We start from the raw sequence: 24,930 nt of genomic DNA on the forward strand, positions 1-24,930 counted from the left end.
GCCCTAAATGAAAGGAGCTGAAATACAAGTCTAGCTCCTGGCAGCCATGTTGCCTCATTCTGCAGCTCCCTTCCAGCTACAAGTGATATCTTTAGTTAAAGATATCCTTCTGAAACGAGGCTTTCAGAAGCAAGGTAGCCTCTCATTGCTAGCCCAGATGGACTAGCCACAGGACCACATGGACACAGCTCTGGAAGGTGAAAGCACCCTATGTTTGGTAGGTGACCTGGAGAGCCTCTTGGGGAAAGGCTTAGAAATGAACTTATAGGTTACCCCTTGGATGACAGGGACTTGATCTCCCCACTTTACAAGTTATCTTCACAGGTGATTCAGCATATTTACATAACCTCTAGATATGCATTTATGTGCTGCCTAGGTAGTCTTGAGGGGATCTGTGGCTAGATGCTTTTGTCTAGTGGGAGTATAAATAGGCACCACTGCTGGACAATGTACAGAGTGTGAGTCAGTGCTTTTGTGCTCCCATTGCTACTGCTGCTGCTGCTGCTGTGGATAGAAAATAAAGTATGGCCACTATGCCTATCATGCCTGCCACTTTTCTTTGGCCTGCCCAATTCAGAGAACCAGCATCACAGTCCGCCTATGCTGGTATGACAGATAGCTCTGCTTGGTGAGACTTAAATGCTTTTCTAATGCAGTCTTATAATTAGGTAGCAACAAGTCTAGCTGGAGCAGTGATAAGGAATATCTAATGCCTGTAATGAATATGATTTTTATTTTGTTTTTGGAACTACTAGCACTTTGAATTCATAGCCTCATGCTTGCACTTCAGAAATAACAAGACTGAAGCATCACAACCTTCTGATTTTTGAAATAGTCTCACTAAATTTTCTGCCCAGTGTGTTCTCAACCCTCCATGCTCCAATCTCTACCTCCCAAATAGGCAGAATTACAGGCATTGCATTACCATGCCCAGTCTGGCAAATATCTTCCCAAATAAAAGGAAATACTAGACAAAACTGCATTCTCAATTTTGCAAGATTGGTACCAATAAAAATATAGACATCAGAAGCCAGTGCTAGCATTTCTCAAAGGCGTCAGCTAAAGGTGAAGTTAGCAATCTGCTCCAGGAAAACACATAGAAACCAGAAGTAGCACATGTCTTAAAGCTGCCTTTCAAGTCTCTATTCACAGAAAAAGCAGCTAAAATAGAAACTCAACCTTAAAACTTGTCACCAATCTCTTCTCACACAGGAAACAAGCTGTTTCTGAGCAAGATCTGTGATACACTCAGCTGTTTATAGACTAGAGCACCATTTTGGCCATAGTCAATACCATCATAACTTGCTTTTGAAAAGCAAGCTCTATGTTCATGTAGGCCTTCATCTACAAAGCTCAAATGTAACTAAATAGAATCAAGTAGTGATTTTGAAGAAATGATTTCTAAAAATGAAAAACTTAAACCAACCTTATATTTAGGACTTAAAAATATAAAATCTTATCCATATTATTCATGCATAGGCCACTAGGGGGACAGTTGATTAGGTAATTTTTTTTCTACCATGCATTATTTATTTTATGAAACTCTGGACGTGGGAAAGGCTAGTGTTAGACCTTGGCTCTTGGTCTTTGAACACACGAGACCCTGCTGGACTTGTTCTCAAATCATGAGTTTAAAGGCCGTCTGCATATCTAGCACAGTGACAAGCTCAGGCATATCAGAGTTTCACAGACCTGGGTTTAATCATGTTTCTATGATTATTATGATGCATCCTTTCCTTTCTAGATGGTGAATATTGTTACCAAAAGGATAACTGGAGATCATTAATTTGACTTTTACCACGAAGTCATCTTTTCAATAACAGAATTTAGAAATAAAACCAATTCTGGAACTAAGCACAGTAGCAGGTAGCTTACAAGCATGGTAACACCAGCACTTGGAAAGCTCAGGCAGGAGGGTCAAGATCTGGAGGCCAACATAGGCTCTCTCTTGAGTTTTTAAGAACAATCTGAGATAGCAGGTAAAATGTTGCCTCAAAAGTAAACTTAAATTGAGTATTTATAAATTTCTTGTCACTAGTCAGGTATTCTTTCTTGGATTTTAGATTCATATGATTATTAAATGTGAGTGTGAATTGGCGTGAACGTTTTCTGTGCCTTTCTTGCAGGCTTTGCTTTGTCTCCCCTAGCAGGCCTCCCCCATGAGTGGCAGACATTATTTGTCTCTGTCTAGAGCTAAGAGACATCTTGCTTCATTAATGATTACTCTACCCCTCAGTCCACTTTCTATCTACACTACTTTTCACTATGTTGCATGGATAGCTGACCTCAAATTTTCACTTGTAGTCCATCATATCTGTAAGCATCCATGATCTTTGCCTCTTCAGACAACTTCCTGTACCGTTTTGTGCAAATCCTTAAAGGTGAAAAAAATATTTCAATGAGATGTCATCTCTTTAGCAAATTCAACTTAATTAAAAATGTGTTTAATCTAAAAAGAGAATTGTGAATTTAACCATCGAGGGACTTGAATGGTGGGCTATGTTAGAAAAGGCTTTATCAACATTAACACACATCAGATTTTTCTCTAGCATTGTAACCTTAATTGTGTCCATGACTGCTTTCTTCTATACTTGGAAAAAGAAAAACGCAAATCTTATCTCTTGAACAATATATAAAGCTGTCATTTCTCTACAATTTTAAAAGTTACCTAATGAAAGCTTAACTTATTTTAAAAATAAAAACAACTACAATTAATTTTTGACTGGATTTTACAGGGCAGACCTTTTACATGTGATCCAACAGCCCTGTAAAATAAATATGAAATTTCTCCTTTGTAGAATATGAAATGGCCAGCAGAGGGCACAGTCATGAAGTTGATACGTAAAGCCCTGTGCATAAATGAGAAGAAAATTCCAAACCCAGACAAGTTCTACTTGCTAATAAACTTTAACATTTCGGGGTGGGGAGCGGAGAGGGGAGATGGGAAGGGATGGGAAGGGGGAAAATAAAAAAAAAAAAACTTTAACATTTCCATTACCATTTAGATAAGATTGAACTCTATCTCCAATTAGCCATCAAAAAACAAGACTGAGATGTGACTCCAATGGTAAAGAAATAGCCAAGAAATTATGAGGCCCTGAGTTCAAACTCTAAAATAAGAATGAAGCATCTTTGGTAAGAAATGTATGCATTATTCTGCCCATGTAATTGTAGCCCCTCTGTACAGTATGTTCTCAAATAAAATAAAATAATATTAAAAAAAAAAAGAATGAAGCATCTTCTTTTTTTTTTTAATACAAAACCAAAGTTCAAATGAGTAGCTAAAAATCAAATAAAAATATTTAGTACATTTTGATCAGAGACATAAAAGTCAGCAAGAACTAATCTATCTATATTGGCACATGAATTATATAAACTTCATAATTCAGGCAAGATTAAACTGTAAAGTTTTTATTTTTTCAGCTGAGCGCCAGTGGCTCATGCCTGTAATCCTAGCTACTCAGGAGGCTGAGATCTGAGAATTGCAGTTCAAAGCCAACCCGGGCAGGAAACTATTATCTCCAGTTAACTACCAGAAGACTGGAAGTGGCTTTGTGGCTCAGGTGGTAGAGTGATCGCCTTGAGCTGAAGCTGAAGAGTTGAGGGACAGCACCCAGGCCCAGAATTCAAGCCACATGACCAACAAAGAAAAAAAAAGTTTTTATTTTTTTCTAAAGAAATTTGAAATACAAAAAGGAAAGCAGACTTGAATTGACACAAAAGTGATTATTCTCAATCTTAATATTTTTACTTATTTTATAGACCTATGTATTTCAAAACCGTTGAAAGCATGTTGGTTGATATATAAAGAAAATAAATATAAGAAACATATATAAAATAAGCCTATGGGCATAGTATATATTGAATAAGATTAAATTAAAGATACTATTTTTTAAGTAGAACTTTCATTCAATTACATTTCACAGTCAGAATATCTGTATTTTCTATCGAGGAGGGTTTTTTGAAATAAGAAAATTCAGTGAACTTTTCAAAATAACTCTGCAAAAAAGTTGAGCTAGAGGCATGACTCAAATGGTAGAGTTCTAGCCCTAAACTTAAACTGGAGGAAAAGAAGGAAGGAGAACAAGCAGAAGAAAGAAGAAAGAAGAAGGGAGGAGGAGGAGGAGGAGGAGGAGGAGGAGGAGGAGGAGGAGGAGGAGGGTGAGGAGGAGGAGGAGGAAGAAAAGAGGGAGGGGGAGGAAGACAGGGAGGAGGAGGAGGAGGAGGAGGAGGAGGAGGAGGAGGGTGAGGAGGAGGAGGAGGAAGAAAAGAGGGAGGGGAGGAAGACAGGGAGGAGGAGGAGGAGGAGGAGGAGGAGGAGGAGGAGGAGGAGGAGGAGGAGGAGGAGGAGGAGGAAGAAGAAGAAGAAGAAGAAGAAGAAGAAGAAGAAGAAGAAGAAGAAGAAGAAGAAGAAGAAGAAGAAGAAGAAGAAGAAGAAGAAGAAGGAAGAAGAAGGAAGAAGAAGGAAGAAGAAGAAGAAGAAGAAGAAGAAGAAGAAGAAGAAGAAGAAGAAGAAGAAGAAGAAGAAGAAGAAGAAGAAGAACAAGAACAAGAACAAGAACAAGAACAAGAACAAGAACAAGAACAAGAAGAACAAGAACAAGAACAAGAAGAACAAGAACAAGAACAAGAACAAGAAGAACAAGAACAAGAACAAGAACAAGAACAAGAAGAAAAGAAGAACAAGAAGAGGAGGAGGAGGAGCGTGAGGAGGAGGGTGAGGAGGAGGAGGAGGAAGAAGAGAGGGAGGGGGAGGAAGACAGGGAGGAGGAGGAGGGGGAGGAGGAGGAGGAGGAAGAAGGAGGAGGAGGAGGAGGAAGGAGGAGAAGGAGGAAGAAGGAGGAGGAGGAGGAGGAGGAGAGGAAGAAGAGAAGGAGAAGGAGAAGAAGCAGAAGAAGCAGAAGCAGAAGCAGAAATATAGAGGAGGGAAAGAGATGGAAAAATAAAAGGTGACATTAATTCCTCTGAAGGTTCTGTTACCCACCTGGAGACCAGCTTAGTCTCCCTCTCAGCTGAGCTGTTTCTCAATTAAACACACAGCATCAGCCAAATCTTTAATGAGCAATCCAGGGAATGTGTTCCATCATTAAGCTTAGAATTGCCAAAGCATCTCTCCTCAGCTGAATAATAACTCTTGAGAATTCAAAGATAATATACCTCCTTGGAGTTAAAAGAAAGAATGTAAGAACAGCTTCTACATCTAAGCAGCAAATGATGTTTCAAAACACATTTTTTCTACAGAAAAGCTTTCCCATCTTAAGAAACCACATTCCTGAATTTAGCCAATCATAATTTCTAGAAGTAGAGTCTAGAAATCTGCATTATAGCCAGCTCCCCAGGAAGACAGCAAGTGGTGGGAAAACAACAGCATAAGAGGAAGTTGGAACCCCAGGAAGGAATCAGAGCTGTGGTGGTAGCCTATTCCCTGCTAGTAAACCATCTCTTGTGTGTGTATTTATGAGATCCAACGCAGTGTATTTTAATTCTTTGGGGATTGGGGTGGAGTTCAGTGGCAGAATATTTGCCTAAAATGTGTGAAGTCCTGGGTTCCATCCCCAACACTACAACAACAAAAATATTTTGTAAAGAAACAATTGGAAAGACTATCTACAAATTCAATGTAATACCTGACAATATTCCAACTTCATTCTTCAATGAAATAGAAGAAGCAATCCAAAAATTCATACAGAATAGTAAAAGATAGCAAAAACAATCCTTAGCAGAAAGCGCAGTGCTGGAGGAATGTCAATATCAAACTTCAAACTCTACTACAAAGCCATAGTAATCAAAACAGCTTGGTACTGGCACAAGAATGGACCTGAGGACAAATGGAATAGAACTGAAGACCCAGAAATGAACCCACAGACCTATAGCCACCTAGTCTTTGATAAGGGAGCCAAAAAATAGAATGGAAGAAAGACAGCCTCTTCAGTTAATGGTGCTGGCAAACTTGGTTAAATACCTGTCAGAAAACTAAAATTCGATTCTTATATATCACTCTGTACCTCAATCAACTCCAAATGAATCAAAGACCTAGACACCGTGAAAACATTATAGGAAAGAACAGGAGAAACTCTAGGGCTCCCTGGCACAGGCCGAAATTTTCTTAATAAAGACAAAGAAATTTGTATGTTCTTCACCCTATGGTATATCCATGTTGTCACTGTATTTGATTTTGGTGCCCTTGTATATACATTTATCTAATTTGGGGAGAGGAAGAGGAATCACAAAATGCTGAAACAAGGACACAGGATGACCCACTGAAAAAATGAAACTCACAAGACACTATTTTGAAAATAACATTACAACTTTGTGGGGGGGAGAGTAGGAATAGGAAAGGTGGGAAAGGGAAGGGATAGTAGGAAAAAAACAAAGGAGGGAATAACAATGTTTGACAAGAAATGCACTCATTACCTTAGTCATATAACTGTACCCCTTCTGTGCAGCATCTTTACAATAAAATTAAATTTAAAAAAATTGGAAAGCAAAGGACTGGCAATATGGACAGTAATGGAGATTACTGTGAAGGTCATGCTCAAAACAGAGGTGGTATGGACCAGAGGGATGAAATCTGGAGGGAGAAGAAGCCAAGAGATTGTGGAGGGTGAAGAAAAGGTACTAGGTATACAGTCAGCTTTCTTGGGTGGAAATCCCATCTAGCCTCTTACAAAAGAATCATGCAACACTTAGTGTAAGTTTTATTTGTGTGTGTGTGTGTGTGTGTGTGTGTGTGTGTGTGTGTGTGTGTAAATTCCAGTCCTGGGGCTTGAACTCAGGTCCTGGGCAATGCTGTTCCTGAGCTTTTTTTGCTCAAGGCTAGCATTCTACCATTTGAGCCACAATTCTACTTCTGGTAGAATTTTTGGTAGATATGTGGAGATTAAAAGGTTCATGACGTTTTCTGTCCAGGATGGCTTTCAACTGTATTCCTCAGATCTCAGCCTACCAAGTAGGCATGAGCCACTGGCCCCCAGAAAGTCTCAATTTTAACATCTAAAGATAAAGTTGACTTAAAATGTATTTAAATTACAATCTCCATCTTACCCTGAGAAAAGGCCATCCAACCCAAGACTACAAAGCTTATCTCCAAAGGGAGTCCCATATTCCCATTGTACCAGACCACTGTGAAGCACATGCATTTATATAACTGTCAATTGAAGAAACACAGTAGTGAAGTGAGAAATTTATCCACTTATTCAGAAGTAAATTCTTAAATATCATGTCAAAATGGCATAAATTTAGTGAATATTTACTTGCTAAAAAGGAAGACTGTATTCCTCAGTATACCTTTTAATTGACATATATATGTATATATATACATATATATGCTTATATATATACATATATATACGCTTATATATATACATATATATACGCTTATATATATATATATATATATATATATATATATATGCTTTTGCTGCATGCTATTTTGAACCTGAAAATCACCTTATTGGAAATCTTAGATCTAATCTATACTGAGTACCAAAAAGAAATGATTTCCTTCCACTTCATCCTGACCCTGTGGGTCTTCATGTGCTCAGAAATCCTCTTCTGCAGTCATTTCCAGTAACTATCTTTAAGATACAGGCACTATTTGCCAAATCATAAAGATATTTTCTGATTCAAATTTGTTGTCTGTTAGAGTCTTTAATCTGCAGTATTTTGGCTTTGCCTTAACATTTTTGTTAAAATAAGACAGAATGCTCAATAGTAGCTAAACTAATTGGAACTTTGAGAACTTCAGGATTTGATGCTATACCATGGGACTCTCTATACTTGCAGGCTTAAATTCTGACTCTCAAATTGTCTAATCTAATTTCTAATCACCAAGCTCCAATCAAAACTGTCTTCCCAAACAGCCATTCTCAAACGAGTCCGAGAAACCAGGGTTTTCACAGGAACATCATGAGAAATAGAATCTGAAATTACATTCAGAATTGCAGATCTCTTTTGGCACTTGCTGTCAGCACCTGGATCCCCAGAGCTGGATACCCCAAACAGCTCCTCAACTTCTGAAGATTTCCTTCAGCAACCCTGAAGGATCCACCTGGTCACCAGGCCAGCTAGACAGGTTATCTGCCTGAGACTTTATATGTACTGCAAAATGGAAGTTGAGGTTCAGAAACTAGGCAGTCCCACTCATTCCCTGCTACACAAAAAATATTTACAAAGACATTCGGATCCTTGTGAAAACTCTGAGTTCGCCACAAAGTCCAATTATCTGTCTTTGTTTAATGAAGATTTCTCAGGTTGCCAATAGAGCACAAAGCTCCATTTTTCTTAGATTGTCTTCGTCTTTGAATGACTAATATTTTCTTTAAAAGACCCTCAACATAATATTTAAAAAACCCTAAAAATATCCAGAATACTTCACAATACATTTGCCTGAGTTAGAAATCACATAATTAGTTTATTGTCAAAAGTACTCATTACCCAACTAAGTTTAATGAATGTACAGGGACCATTAGTCAATGATAAAATGAAGAAAGTTAAAATTTGTTTTAAATGAAAGAAATTTTCTTAAGTAGGAGGCAGTATTGCAGGGAGAGATGATGAACTGATATGCATATCTCTGAAAGCAATTTATACCACAGGTAAGCCACACCACCTAAGTGTGAGTGTCCTCATTTATCAGTCTCATAGAACTCATTTAAATTAGGTGATTGCTAAATTATTCTCCAGTTTTGATATTTATTACTCCATGACAGACAGGAAAGAACAACAGTGTGGAAATGCCCATAAATGTAAATAGGTAAAACTGGAAAAGTCGTTCCTATACTAGGGGAATGTCTGAAAGTATGGATAAGAAAATATCACAGATTAATACCTATATATTCTATAAATAGAGATTCTCTGCCAAAGAATGTAGCCTGTGAGCTGTTATACATCAGCTGCTTTACCTATAAATACTATAAGCATCAGAAAGCAAGAGTACATGGTACTGGGCATAAAACTCAGTGATAGAGCACATGTTTAGCATCATCAAGGAGCTGGTTCAATTCCCAGCAATAATAAAAAGAAAAGAACAGTTTCAGGCCAGGTGTCAGTGGTGGCTCAGGCCTGTAATCCTAGCTACTCAGGAGGCTGAGATCTGTGGATCATGATTCGAAGCCAACCTGGTCAGAAAAGTCCCCATGAGATTTATCTCCAGTTAATCACTCAAAAACCATAAGTGGCACTGTGGTTTAAAGAGGTAGTATGCTAGCCTTGAGAAAGAGAGCTCAGTGACAGTGCCCAGGTCCTGAGTTCAAGCCCTATGACTGAAAAAAGAAAGTGTATATGTGTGTGTGTGTGTGTGTGTGTGTGTGTGTGTGAGAGAGAGAGAGAGAGAGAGAGAGAGAGAGAGAGAGAGAAAGAGAGAGAGAGAGAGAGAGAGAGAGAGAGAGAAAGAGAGAGAGAGAGAGAGAGAGAGAGAGAGAGAGAGAGAGAGAGTTCAGAGAAATGCAACTCTGCCTCAAGTGATAGAGTACCAGCTTTGAGGGAAACTTCTAAGAGACAATGCCCAGGACTGGAGTTGAAGACTATGTATTGAGATGCGAGAGGGGAGAGAGAAAGCAGAGGTGGAGACAAAAGAGTGGGAGAGAGAGGAAGAGAAAAGGGGAGAGAGAGGGAGAGAAAAGGGAGAGAGAAAGAGAAAAGGAGAGGGAGAGAGAGGGAGAAAGGGAGAGAGATGAGGGGTGGAGGGAAAGGAGGGAAGCAAGGGAGAAGAAAAGGAAAATAAAAGAATCTTAAGAAAACACAGGTTCCAAAAAAAACACAGATTCCAGCACTCTTCTGACTTCATAGCCCATTTCTTCAACTAATTTTATGCAAGATCCTCATTAAACTTCCATATACAAAAGTAGATTCGAAAGCCTTAAGTGGCGCTGTGGCTCAAGTGGTAGAGTGCTAGCCTTGAGCTGAAGAGCTGAGGGACAGTGACCAGGCCCAGAGTTCAGGCCCCATGACCCAAAAAAGTAGATTCAAAGCCAAATTGAAATCAATCCAGTAATTCGGTTTTGCCATACTCAACTAGGACAGAGCCTTGACTGGATCTTCATAGATATCATATATAAGTACTCACTCAAGTTTTCTGATGTCCAAATTAACCATTTCTACACAACTCCTAGGCACTCAACTCCTCCACATACCTCTTCAGCCTGTGCAGACTGAACACATAATTCAGATCACGTGTTGGTAGTAATCCCTCAATGTCCTGTCAATCACTTCCAAAGGTCAACTGCATCTGTTCCCTTCTTCCGGTTTTCTATACACCGGTGTTAGGATTTCTGACCTGGGCCAATTCTCTACCTATACCTCATATCCCCTCCCCTTCAGCTTCCCAGGAACACCTGAAATCAATATTCTACCCTCAACCTTAACTTTTACTTCTCTATTGTATTCCTCCAACAGCACCTAAATTTGCTGTGAATACTTCTAAACTTAGAGAAAAATAAAACTCTCCTGTTGCCTCCCTCCCTAGTAAGTCACGTTAAATCCCTCCCCTCACTCCAGGGGAAACAAAGGAGGAGGCAACAATGCTTGATAAGAAATGTACTCACTATATTGCTCATGTAATCATAACCCCTGTGTACGGTATTTTCACAATAAACAATATGTTTTTTTTTTAATATTTTTACCCCAATGGAGACCAGCCACAACCACACATAATTAGAGACAGAAAAATCAAAACCACAGAATAATTTATATTTCTAAATATTACCTGAGTACAGAAAAGGGCCCAAAAAACCAGCAGCCTTCTAGCTGCATCTGCGATACTGAACTTTTGTTTGTAAATAATGGTCTTTGAAGGGAACAGCAATAGTTGTTTATTGCTCATTGTCTGTGGCTAACTTCACAACGCCACAGCAAGGTCAAGTAGTATGATAAATTCTGTAAAATAAATCTTAAAGCTTAAAGTATTTTCAATATTTCCCTTTATATCTGATCTAGACTAGACAGGAGAGAGAGAGATGGAGAGAGAGAGAGAGAGAGGGAATCATTCAGATTTCCAAAGACCAAGAAAACTACTTATTGGGAGCCTGTAAACTCCTGTCTGGGGTGGTGTTTTCTCAGAACTGTTCACTTTTCCGTCATCATAGTATTCCAGTTCTAGATTTCAGTGTAACTCAGTGACAAAGACATACTTTCTGCTCTCTAAGAGATGGGAGGCTTCCAGAAATACAAGTCCCATCCACAAAATCCTTTGATAGTCAGTGCATATTCAGCAAATGATACCAAAAAGAAAATCTTGATGGAAAAGTTTGGCTGAGTTACTCATTTATTTAAGTCCATCTTACAAATGCAAAATGAATTGAGTCACCCAACACTGTGCCAAATGGGTGATCAAAAGCATAGTTCTAAAAGCCATCAAGGATTATTTGAAAGAGCATAATCCTCTCAAATGAACAAAGATAATGAAAATATGTCATCCCCTTAAAAAGTGTGACTCCCCTAAATGACTTCCTCAAAATTCATTTTTATTAAACTTCAGTGAACTTTATGGTTGAAAGTCACTTTAAAATTCACAATACTGAATGGCAGCATTTCCTCAAGCTCAGAAAACTGTGTTAAGAGAAAAAGGCTAGGTGCCATGGCTATTTTTATAACAATATTCTTTTTCTTTGTCTGTTTGGTTCTGGAATTAACTCGAAGACCTGTGCATGCTAAGCATTTGCTTTATTTTTTTATTTTTTATTTTTTGGGTCTGGTCGTGGGGCCTGAACTCAGGGCCTGGGCACTGTCCCTCAGCTCTTCAGCTCAAGGCTAGCACTCTACCACTTAAGCCACAGCGCCACTTCCGGATTTTTTTCTTTTTGCTTATGTGGTACTGAGGAATCGAACCCAGGGCCTCATGCATGCAAGGCAAGCACTCTACCACTGAGCTACCTTCCCAGCCCCAGCATTTGCTTTATTACCAACTGAGCTACAACCTCTAGCCTGAAACAATACTCTGACATTGACCAGGCTGAAGAGGGAAAAATACCTACTTTTATTATTTTTTTTGTTAAAAAGCACAAAACAGCACATACTGGAAATTTACTAAATCATCCAAGAAGAAAAATAAAATAACTTCAAAATATATTTATACATGATGATCTCATAGTGTGCCTTAAACACAGACAATTGAACTCATGTATAAAAACTTAATTGCTACCAGGTGCCAGGGTTTAATCCTAGCTACTTAGATTTTTTTTGGGGGGGGGGTCCTGTCATGGGGCCTGAACTCTGGGCCTGAGCGCTGTCCCTCAGCTCTTCAGCTCAAGGCTAGTGCTCTACCACTTGAACCACAACACCACTTCCTGCATTTTGCTTATGTGGTGCTGAGGAATCGAACCCAGGGCCTCAGGCATGCAAGGCAAGCACTCTACCTTTGAACCAACTTCCCAGCCCAATCCTAGCTACTTAGACGGCTGAGATTTGAGGATGGAGATTCAAAGCCAAATGGGTAGAAATGCATGCAAGACTCTATCTTCAGTTAGCTTCCCAAACAGACTGAAGGGGTTGCTCAAGTGTAGAGTGCCAGCTGTGAACAAAAAGGCCAAGCAAGAGTGTGAGACACTTGTTTCAAACCTTGGTATTGGTCCCTCACAGCCAAAAGAGAAAGAAAATAATAATAATAACAATAACAATAACATTAATAATAACAATACAAATGCAACAGAAAACAACTTGCATAGATTTGACTCAAATGGTAGAGTGCTAGCTAAGATTGAAATCTGAGTAACAGCTTCAAAGACTCTCCCTGAGTTCAAGCCCCAGATACACATACACACACACACACACACAAAATACTTGATTATTGATTAATATACAGCCAAGTCCTATAAACACTCACTGAAAAGTAGCAGAGCAATTCAGAGAGTAAAAAGTCACATGATAGTCTTCTTAAAAATCACAGAATTAACAAAAACATTCTGTTAAATTTATAAGTCTTCTACTTCACACCAAACTATCTAACTATGAACAGGAGGAAGAGCATTCTTAAAAATTAATAATATATGATAATTTTCACAAACCATCCAGCAAGCATATGGTCTTCATTGAATGAAATCAATTTGAATAATATTACTACATATCCACGTCAGCTCTTTATGAAAAAAAAGTTACAACTAAAATTAAACTGAATTTTTAAAAAGGCTCTTTGAGTAAAATAAGAATAGATAATTTCCTCTTGATATTTTCTGACTGCTCCTATCAATAATTTTACCTCATGAGAATGAGTCAACTAAGAATATCATTCTTAATTTTATATGGTAGAGATCTTTGAAAGAGAAGAACAGGAAAGTATAGCTAATTGTTTGTAGCAAATTAAATGCAACCCTTTTCTATTCCTCTCTTAGGATTCCTGATGAAACAGATATCCTTATTAATCTTTGGTGAGGCATTATAGTCAAAAAAAAAGTACCCTTCATTCCTTCCGGCTAACTATCTATAAAGCATGCCCAATATTGGCAACACAGACAGTATTTGTCAACAGACATGCCAGTATTTGTCAACAGACAAACCCATGGAAATTCAGTCACTATTGAAAGGAGACCAAATAGTCATGAAAGAGTTACTTTCCCAATTTGCAGTAATTTCCCAAAGGCTTTTCTATTCTTTCAGTTTAGAAAGACATTGGATGGCAAGAAAACAAATAGCATTTTAGCATAGTGAAAGGAAGCCTTCAGAGCACAAAAGTTGTTATGTCATGAGCTAGATAAGTAGAAAAGTGTTTAAGGCACAGATACAACGACAAAGCTCCAAGGAACTGGGATTTTATTATGTCAGAAAAAAAAGTGTTAATTTGAAAAAAATTAGACAATCATATGCAGATCATAGGGTTTCAATAAACAGCCTCTATTTCTGGAAAGTTTCATTTTGTAGTTAGGAACTGACCAATGAACTATCATGTAAATCATTTGAAATCACACTCAATCAGGAATGAAAATGGTTACATTCCTTCATTTAAATAATACCAATCAAGCAGAAGTCTGGCTGGTAGATGCACAAAGCTCATACCTAAAATCCTAGCTACTAAACAGGCTGAAATCTGGAGGATTTTGGTGCAAAGACAGGCTGGGCAGAAAAGTCAAAGACTCCATCTCCAAAATAAACAGGAAAAAATATCAAGGCAAAAGTCATTGTGGTAGAGCGGCACCCAAACAAGCAAGCTGAGCAAGCACAGGTACTAAGTGCAAACTCCTGCATTAGCAAAAGAAAAAAATAATCTTTTCTTCAATGAAATGTGTGAATGGAGAAGGGAGAAGGGCATAGAAAATAAAGTTACAAAATCAAAGAGGTGGGAAGAGCGTCCATTGTGAGCTTATTACAACACAGAGATCTTGAAGGGCGTTTGACCTCAGGAGAATTGTTGGTTAGAAATGCTCCTAATAGCTCTTTTCTGGAAACCAGCAGAGAGACTAATTATAAGAAACTTCTCTTTAGAGACAAGTACATTCCTTTCCTCATCTAGGTGGTACCCAACTCTTCACAGACTTCTGCTCTTTTATTTCCTCTAGATTTGGAAGAAAATCCTTAACTGTGTATCCAGTAAATATCTGATTTTGTTATTAAAATCCCAGTTAAGAACATGGGAAAAGGCTTCTTAGGAGAGTAAGGTTTCTTTCATTTCTTCTTGATTTGCATCAGTTTGGTGAACAGAGAACCAAGGAACATAGGAGAAAATGCAATGAGTTCCACTTGGGGAAAACAAATCTCTCATTTTAGGATATTAACGCATACAATATTAAGATATTGTGTGTGCCTGTATGTGTGTGAATGTGTGCACGCATGCTTACTTTTCACTCTTTTTATCATATCCACCTATCTCTCTAATACAAATAAAGTAAGATGTTAGAAGTAACCAGTTTGATTTTTAAAGGAGAGAGATTAAGTCTGAGGTACAGCTCACAGGCTGTATATACACACACATATATACATACATTTGTACATACATACATTGGAAAAGAAGAAAGCTGTAGTCTATCCTACCCTCTTTATTCCAATTTCACATCTATCAAGTGGCAAGACTGTGTACTTCTGAACATTCGGGAGAAAAATAAAGTTAATTTATGAGCTTTTAATCAAACAGAAAATACTAACCATAGCAAATGTTTTCCTTTGTACTGTATTCATTATAACTGAACTTGCCAAAGTGATATATCTTTCAAAACACAGCTCTACAACACAGCATACCATAGACAACAGATTGTCTCTTCAAAAAGCTGAGGGGAAAATGTAAAATTACCCAGTTGTCTTCAAAAGAAAGAAGAATCCTCTGTACCTGTGATTAGCTGCTGCATCACTTTAGAAATTACATAAAGAAAAATAATTAAATTTAAAAAATCTTAAGAAGAAAGCTTTCCATAATTACAAAATAACTTGGAAATTCTTCTTTCACTTGGAAAGAGTCAAAAAAAATCTCAAAATACTTCATTTGAAGATCCCAACTTGTAATGGATAATGAAGAAGAGGAAGAAAAGACAGTTGCAGATAGACATGACCATTTTCTACCATATCTTGACCTCCACCTCTATTTTTTCTCTCTTTTAAAATCCTTCATTATTGCACTCACTGAACCACAACATATAATGTTGAACAAGGCAGAGAAGATGTACAGGCAGCAACAATGGGAACAAATGTAATTACTGCATCCAGATGGGAACCTATTGCTTTCAAAGAGGTTGCTTTCAAATCCTAGTCTCTACACAATTGAACCAATCAGACCTTCAATCAACCTAGGACAGTTAAGAGAATTCTCACACTTAAGGGATTTTGAATACCTGCTCAGGAGAACCCATGTCACACTCATTCCACATACCTGAGAAAGATTAGCAAAACTCTGTCTTGAAAATGATAATCCAGAATTCATTTTCAATTATGAAAATGCTTTTTGAATTGCCATTCCAGAGTTGTGGTGTCTTGGTGAAGGGAAGGAGGCAGACAAAGCTGTTTTCTTGTTCATGGAACAGAAAGAAATTGCACTGAAATAGCATTCAAGTGCCTGTGGAAACCTGTGCCCTTTGGGAACAGTATTTTGCCCTTTGCAGCTGCTTCTCAAGGAATGCCTTTGACCAGCAAAGTCATAAGCATTGACTTACAATCACTTTAAGAGCATGGCTCAGTGGGAAAGAACTTACCTATGGGTTTATAGGTTCAATTCCCCAGCATGGAAAAAAGGGGAAAAAATAAAATGATCAAAAAGAAAGAAAAATAAAATGATAATTTTAAGAGCATAGCTGATTAGAGCAGGCTTTAAAAGTATGGAGTGGACCATCTGTTAGGAAAAGGAGGTTTGACAAATATACCTAATACCCTAGTCAAAAGGAAACTGTAGAAACAGACAAAGCTGAGCTATCGAATGTCCCAAGGGAGAAAAGCTTACATCATATTTGTTTTTAAATTATAAGGTGACTGGGTAGACATACACTACAGCTGTTTTTTTCAACCATAATCCCCTTCACACACACACACACACACACACACACACACACACACACACACAAATGGCAGGTTCACCTACTTACATCAAAGGGAGCTGAACTTGACCCAGCGTTCTGATTACATGGTTCCCTGAAGCAGTCACTAAAAGGAAGTAGAAGACCCATGGCGATGATCCGCGAACAAAATTTCTCTGCTTCTTCGGGAGGTCCGTTCTCCTGCTGGCTAAACAGCTTCTCCAACAGAGTTCGCCCTGTGGATGAAACACAGTCATTAGGAGTCACCTGGCTCAGAACTCTCCTGAGACAGAAGGGTAAACACTGCCAGTGAGCAACACAGTTTCCAAGGCTACTGACTCTTAGAAAGGAAGCTCTCAAAGGAAAACTGAAGTCCGGGGCTATGGGCAAGGGCAGTGGAGGGGTACTCTCCCTTACCACAAAACGTCTCCTCCCTAGAAGACAGTGGTTTGTCTTACTGACAGTTCTTCCTTCATCAGCAAAAAAGGGAAGTCTTACTCTTTTAGATTTAATTGAGTCTTGTTTGTTTGTTTGTTTTCCATGTTCTCCAAGGAAGCAGACCACCATTTCAGCCTAGAAATGGCAATGATTGGCATTTAATAGCTCAGGGTGAACAATAGACAAGAACAAGGAATAAGGAGATTAAGTAAAAGACACCAATCCATTAAAAAGGGGAAAGAGTCAGCATAAAAGGGTACGCCCAGGTGAAGAAGAACTCAAAATGTTTTCAGATGCCTCTCAGAAATATAACATTAGGGGTTTATGTTTTAATTATTTCTCTAAAGACACGAGAAGATGGAAGATGAGGTGTTCCATGAGAAGACACTAAGAACCCAAAAGGACATGAGTCCTCCAGTACAAGATTTTCAATCTGATGGGTGTCCCAGGACCACCTGGAGAGAAGAGAATTGCTGGAAACCTGGATGTCAGTTATTTTATTGGTCACCAATGGATTTTAATGAAAGCCAAAACTGACAGCCATAGATCAGTCCCTGATCTACATTTGACACCAACAGTTCTCTTTAACTCTCTTGAACTCAGAAGCGTATATAGCTTGCTTTACATTCAAAAACAACAGAAAACTTCTAATGTCCCTTTCAGGGATACATGTGTTCTTAGTTCCTGCCCTCTTGCTCCTCCTACCTCTAATGAGTAGATTTATTATTTTTTAAGTCAAAATTTACTTATCCTGAAAAGTTTGTTACCTACTCTCATACCTTCTTGCAACCTTTAAAAGTTCCTTCATGAAATTAACCTTTTTACTTGGAAAAAATTATATTACGTGAAGTAAGCCAGGCCCAAAGAAACATAGGTCCCATGGTTTCCCTTATTTGCAATATCTAGTATATGTATGAGTCAAGCGGAAAAGGTCAGATAATGTGATGTTAGGAAAATGAACCCTTAGATATGTATTCTAATGTTTTTTTTTCTTCCATGCATTTGTTTCTAACGCATTTATAAGTTTATTTCTTTGTTGCTTTGTATGTCCCTCCCCCACAGTATAATCCCCGCTTTCAATATATTTGATGTCAGTATAATTTATGGAGGAGATGGGGAAAAACAAGTCATTTAAGGATATAGGTGGACCTGTTGCAACAATGAGAAGTACAAGTTGTCTTGTCAAAAATGAGCTTTACAACGTCTTTACAACGTTGGTGGGGGGGGGGGATTGGGTGGGGGAATGGGGGGGAGGCTGGGAAGGGATGTAAAGGGTAAACAAAGGAGGAGGCTGCAATGCTTAATAAGAAATGTACCCATTATCCTGCCCATGTAACCCCTCTGTACAGTATGTTCACAAAAAAAAATTAAATTAAATTAAAAAAAGAGAAATTAACCGTTTTATACAATTAGTAGGGCTTGATTTTACTTTCTTGGCAGTATCAGAGTTTGAACTTAGGGCCTCAATCTTGTTCAGCTTGCTCAGCTGGCAGACTACCACATGAATCATGTCTCTAGCTCTCTGTTTGGCTGATCATTTTAGAGATGAAGTCTTACTACAGTCTTTTCCACACAGGCTAACTTCAAACCTCAATCCTCCAGGTTTTAGCCTCCTACGTAACTAAGTTTACAGAAATGAGACACTAGGGCCCAGCTTAAAATCTTGTTGTTGTTGCTTTTTAGTATCTACTTTCCTTGCTTAAATCATAAACGTTCTGAGATAGCCATCATAGATCTTGCAAACCTGGCTACACAGAGAAAAATTCACGGACAAATATTTGGGTAATATCTGGATGAATGAATCACTATAATTCTGTAAGATAGATTGATTCAGGTCATGGTCAAAACGTAACAAGGAAATTGTCTTTCTCCCTTTGGTTTCCTGGTACCCTTCTGCCCTTCTCTAATCCTCTAACATCCCCTCTTCTTTGCTGGCATAAATAAGGAGATTGCCTGAACAGTTAAGATAGTAACTTCAAAATCCTCTGTGTTTATAGTCCACAGCATCCGGTGACCTGTGCATTGCCCACTCATTTCATTGGTTCAGTGGTAAACAGTATGTCATCAATAGCACGAAGCATTAATTTGCTGAAGATTACTGAGATTTATTTCTTTAATAAAGTCACTTTTTTTTCTCATCACTCGTCTCTCTGCTTAATTGGCAAGTTCTAGGTCAACTAGCCAGACCTTAATTCTGGTGGTAGGAACTGGAAATGAAATCTCACAAAATGGAAGCAAAATATGGTTAGTGCAGGCAGACAGGGAGACATGATTTGGAGCAAGGAAACATCTAAGGATACCAGATTCCATTCCCCTTTGAGGAGAATGATATCTACTCGGGAATCATAAAACCCCAAATGCCCCGCACCCTGGACCAACCATCCTGAGAATGGCCCTATCCCCCTTATGGAGCTAACTGCCCAAATCACAGAGTGCTTTGAGGGCCTAAGGATCACCATCTCCTTCCTGGCAACCCTAAACCAAGGAAAACAAAGAGGGTCAAATGCCCAGGAGACTAGCCTCACCTTCCTCAAAGGGTCCCTGGGCCATGACTGCAAGTTTTACAACGATTTGGGTAGGTGCCACGAAAGCGAGGGCCTTCATTTAACACTGCCCTGCAAACCCAACCTATCCATCCTAGAGAACAGTAAAACCCCAATAGCTTCTGTGAAGGTCCACATCAACCTTCATGAATGTACTTACTTCTAATGAGAAGCCTCTTTCTTTCAAAATAAAAGTCTTTCATTGTACCTCCTTGTTTCTGTTTATTCCTTTTCCACTGCTGGCATATTGTGCTAATGTTACACAGTCTACTCAAAGAATGGAGTAACACCTAGAATACACCATCTACCAATAGCCTATCCAGCTATATCATCAAGTTCTGCTTCTTGTCTTTGAGGGCAACATCAAGTTGTTGTTGCACATTATTTCATGGTTAGGTTTTGCTTTAAAGCATCTATTAAAACCTAACAGTCGAACCAAACACAGGTGGCTCATGCCCATAATCCTAGCTATTCAGGAGGCTGAGATTTTTTTTTTTGGTGCTGTCCAGGATAGACTAATCCACACAAGTCTTATCTCTAAATAACCAGCAAAAAGCTAGAAATGGAGGCGTAGCTCAAGTAGTAGAGTCAAGTATGAAAGGAAAAAGCTAAACAAGAGCAAATCCCAGAACCTGCACAAAGAAAACTGTAACAGGCAATCTTAGCTTGGAGCTATACAAAACTAGATTCTGACTTACAATTTCATTATAAGAAATACTTTTTTTGCTGTTGTTACTTGCTTTGCAACCCTGGGAGTCTAAACCAGGGCCTCTTACATGGCTAGGCAAGCATCCTCCCACTACCACATTCTAGGCTCTGAATCTCAAACATAAATGTGCAAGACAGTAAGAATGCTATTTTCAGGCCTCTTCCTATTTCTGTCTATAAAACAGAACTAATCTCAAACACTGCCTTTAGGTTCTAGAGTTTGGAGATTCGAGTTTGTTTATGCCTTATTAGAACTAGGAAACTACATCCTTCAATTCTCAAGTATTAATGATCATAGTATTATATCCATTGTGCATATCATATGAAAGGACTGGTAGCATCTAAAATTAACATATTATTATTCTTACAATGGCGATACTGTGCAATGAAAATTGAGGAAAATGGGATCTTGTATATGTGTGAATTCAACAAACCAAAAGTACATATGTACAACAAGCATGAAAGGATTATGAAACAATCTGGAAGAGCTGAGAGTAAAACTTATTGAAACTAGAGTTTGATGATAAGAAAATACCCATAAATCTTTCATCCAGGATTTCCCTACCATGACACTACTGTCCTGAAGCACGTAATTCTATATGGTTGAGGTGGTTGTTCTGTGTTAGCCCCAGCAGCTTTGGTCACTATCACTAGACACGTAGTAAAACCACCCCATTAGAAGCTGCAACAGGCAAAAAATATCTGCAGCCATAGCCCCTGAGAAACTACAGGCTCCTCATTGAGAGCCCTCCTGAAACCTTTTTTTCAGTAATAGGTTTGAACTCAGGGCCTTGCCTTTATTAGTCAGGCACTCTACCATTGAGCTATGCCTCCAGCCCTACCTAACCCCTTTCTAAGGAGAACTTAGCTGCTTTGTATGAACAGTAACTCAGTTGCCCCTTGAAAATCTTTCTCTTGAAGCCCTCTCCCACCTATTTCAAATACCACCTATTCACAGGAAAAATAATGACAGGTAACTTTCCTGATGCACACAAATACTTAGAGATGGCTTATCCTCCTTCAGAACCATTTGCTCCTTTGAAAACTCATATCTAGATAGCCTACTACGTCTCCCTTTTCCCTTTTGCCATCCACTATTTCTATTCCTTCCCTAGCCCTACCGTTCACAGAACACAACACTTGTCAATTCCTGACTTATTGTCCCACTCTGCACTTGCAGCTCTATCATCATCAGTGATTTTGACATTCATATAAAGAAAACACCAGTGCACAGATAAAGATTTTATCTGAAACCTTGACTCTTTGCCACCTACCAGCATTTCCTCTAGCCCTTCAGGCATGACCCATTCTCATTCACACCTTCAAGTTGATGAGCAGCAGGAACTCTGTCACCTCCCGTGGCTTCTTACCACCCTTTAGCCAAAAACACAAACTTCTCTTCCTGCCCCTCCCACCTTTTACCTCTTTCATCCCTCCCTCTGCTTTCCCTCATTAGCCTTCCCCACTTCCTGGGACATTCTCTGCTCATTTTTCTCTCTGGCTTTTGCATCAGCACACTTCCCTAGATACCCAGTGACTCATACATTCCTTAGTTTTATTCAGACCTCAGCTCAACTGTCACTTCCACTGAGAGAAATCCCAAGTGTCCTTCCAAATTAGCACTTCCTGTCACTTTATTTTCCCCTTTCATCCGCCCTCATTGTCTTCCCAGAGCTTAGTCCTTGAGTAAGGTAAACCTGTGGCCTGCCACCTCCTCATAGAATGTAACCTCCATTTCAATTTTTGTTCAAGGAATATCTAGCAAAAACGAGATGGCCACTTTTTAAATCATCCATTGGTCAGTTTATGCACAAATGCCTAGATAAAATACCTCATCCCTGACCACTAATTTCTGTTCCTTAAGCTCATGCACTAAGCCTGCATCCATCATTTACCTGGAATCAAGCCTCTTTAGCACTGTTGACTTCACAAGAGTCACCACTACTATCCCACAATCCATGACTCCCAGTGTGCTTTCACTTCCTTTGCAGCTTAAATTCCACATTCTACTATAATAAAATCCTGAGAATCTTTAGTTCCTTCTTCCTCTTTCTCTCCATCATGCTGCCTTGCAAAGTCACAGTTTTTGTCTGTCAAATCATCCACCTTACTTGCCTACAGATCTGATCTACTTAACATGGTAAAGACACACATTTCTTGTTTTCATAGTAAGTCCTCAATTAAATACAATACTATGAACTACATTCACATGCTGTGCTGAATAGCAACTCCTTTGTAAAACTACTTAACGATAATAAAAATATTTTTAAAAATACAACACTGCTCAGTCTTCATATTGAAGTACATACTCTCTACTAAAATTTTACACATGTTCCTCTCTGCAAAAATGACTCTTTCCAATGATGAAATATTGTTCTCAATGAATTTATTAAGAAGACAATGATTTTCCATTTCTGTAATTACAATGTTTCTGTAATCCCAACACTTCAGACATTGAAGTAATAAAACTATGAGTTTGAGACCATGGTGGGTTATAGAGGAAGTTTAAGAACAGATAGAAAGCCACTGTCTTAAGATAAACAAACAAAATTTGTTGAGTAAAAAGTAAGAATTGCGCATATTTTGCTGCAAGTATGGGAAGACAATTGCATCCATGACCTTCCTTTTTCAGAAACGGGGGAAATACTTCCCCCAAACAAACAAAAGCAAGCCCTTCTCTTGTATTCTAGATAGAATTCCTCACAATTTTGCTCAGAACCTCAATTCTTTAACTAACTGCTAAACCACAAATACCTCTCATTTTTTAACATTCTCAGTATCACATAAACATGCTTTATGAAAGAAATGTCTATGTCATATCCCGTGACTCATACCTACAATCCTAGATATTAAGGAGGCAAAAATGAGGGTGATCAACACAGCTTCAAGTCCAACCAGGGCAAAAGAGATGGAAATGCTATCTCAACAATGAAGGCAAGAATGACGCTACTTGCCTCTGTTTCCAGCTATGTGGGAAGGATAGATGGCAAGATCGAGATGAAAGGTAGGCTCTAGGCAGAAAGCAAGAACCAATCTAGAAAATGAATAAATAAATGAAACAGGTTAGGGGCATGCCTCAAGTGGAAGAGTAACAGCCTAGTACGTTTAAGTTCAAACCCAGTATCACCAAAAATAAAAACTAAAAAGAGAGCTGGGTGCTGGTGACTCACACCTGTAATCCTAGCTAATCAGGAGGCTGAGATCTGAGGATAGCAATTCAAAGCCAGCTGGAGCAGGAAAGGCCTTGAGATTCTTACCTCCAATTAACCCCAAGAAAACTGGAAGTAGCGTTGTGGCTCAAGTGGTACAGCATCAGCCTTGAGCTGAAGAGCTCAGGGACAGCGTCCAGGCCCAGAGGTCAAGCCCCTCCCCCCCCCCAAAAAAAATAAGAGGCTGAGGATGGCTTATTAGTACATGGGTAGCTAACCTATGTGAGTATTAGGGCTTAATCCCCAGAACCTAAACAAATACATAAGTGCTGAAATAAATCAAATAAGGATAAAATAAAATAATCCTAAACGTACAAAACTCCTGCCTCATTTTTTTGTCTTCCCTTATATCAATACTAGATTTATTGATACTCACTGCCTTCACCCCCTCACTCCTGGCCTGGTCCATTCTAAGCTGACTTCCATCCACATCTTGCAACTACAATTGTTAGTAGCTAAGATTGCCTGTATTGCTGTGACACATAACAGAAAAACAAATTTTTCCTTCTTTATTTGTATATATTAAATTGTGCATAGTAAGGGGCGTCGCGTAGGATGCTTCTATTCATGCATGTAATGTTCTTTGATCATGTTCACCCCTCATTGTCCTTTCCTGTCCCTCTCTTCAAACTTTCTCTTTCCCCATCCCTTCTTAACTCACAGGATGATACCTTTTACACATGACATCTGTCTTTGGTGATATTTACCTTTATGAAACTAGCTTCTCTCACCTAACATGATAATACCCATGCACATTCCATCAAGTAACAGGATTTCATCCTTTGAAATAGTTAAGTGAAACTCCATTAAGAATATATACACCACATTTCGTTATCCATTCATCTTTCTCCATGGGTACATAAGTTGGCTCCAGGACTTGACTATGATGAGCAGTGCTACAATAAACAGGCATAGAGGCATGTCAACTTTGATTATTGTGGGAAATACTGAGAAAAATCTTCCCTTTAGGAACTGATGAAACTCATGGGTTCAGAGGATTTAGTCCATGATCCTCAATTCCTGTGATACTGGTGCCATGCTGAAGCCATACTTTACAGTGAAGGGAGCAGGTGGTAAGGCTACCACCTAATGATAGACAGAAAAGGGAGAGGCAGAAAGGCAGGGAGGTGATAGTTGCAAAGAGTCACGGCCCCTGTCTTACCTCCTTCAGTTAAGCCTGGAGACCTAGCCATAACACCCGAACCTGTGTGGGCATTATTTGAACCATACAGTGCAACCAACATTTCTGTCTTTCTCTTGCTTTCAAGTTCTTAATAAGAGTGAAACATTTCTCGCTCTACTCCTTGAAACACTTTCCTCTCATCCTCATGACTCTCCTTTCTCCAGTTTTCTCTCCCATTTCCTTTCTGGATTTTTCTTTTTCTCTACCAAACATGTCCCTCCTTCCTGACTCATCTTGTGGCTGATTGTCTGATTTTATTCCATATTCTCGTCTATAATTCCACCAATGGAGAAACTTTCCTTACCTTGAAAGCTGGCAGGCTTTTTTGACCACTTCAACTAACAATGCATACAAAAGTGATGTCTTAACAGGATTGAATACTTGGGGCAGGTACAGAATCCTTTTAGGAAGACTGGAAAAGAAAA

The 24,930-nt window shown here is 38.8% G+C and overlaps 1 protein-coding gene across 2 annotated transcripts in view; it reads right to left on the minus strand.

Moving 5' to 3' along the window:
• Positions 1 to 24,930, minus strand: part of Fmn2 (formin 2) — a 171,055-nt gene that overhangs the window by 121,262 nt on the left and 24,863 nt on the right. For both annotated transcript variants that reach the window (XM_070034272.1, XM_070034271.1), the window contains exon 2: positions 16,494 to 16,660. In XM_070034272.1, the coding sequence (XP_069890373.1) occupies positions 16,494 to 16,660 (167 nt within the window). The remainder of the gene's footprint in view (positions 1 to 16,493; positions 16,661 to 24,930) is intronic.

Source organism: Dipodomys merriami, unplaced genomic scaffold (genome assembly GCF_024711535.1).
Source record: "Dipodomys merriami isolate MVZ:Mamm:240054 unplaced genomic scaffold, mDipMer1.0.p SCAF_24, whole genome shotgun sequence".
Classification (NCBI taxonomy): Eukaryota; Metazoa; Chordata; class Mammalia; order Rodentia; family Heteromyidae; genus Dipodomys; species Dipodomys merriami.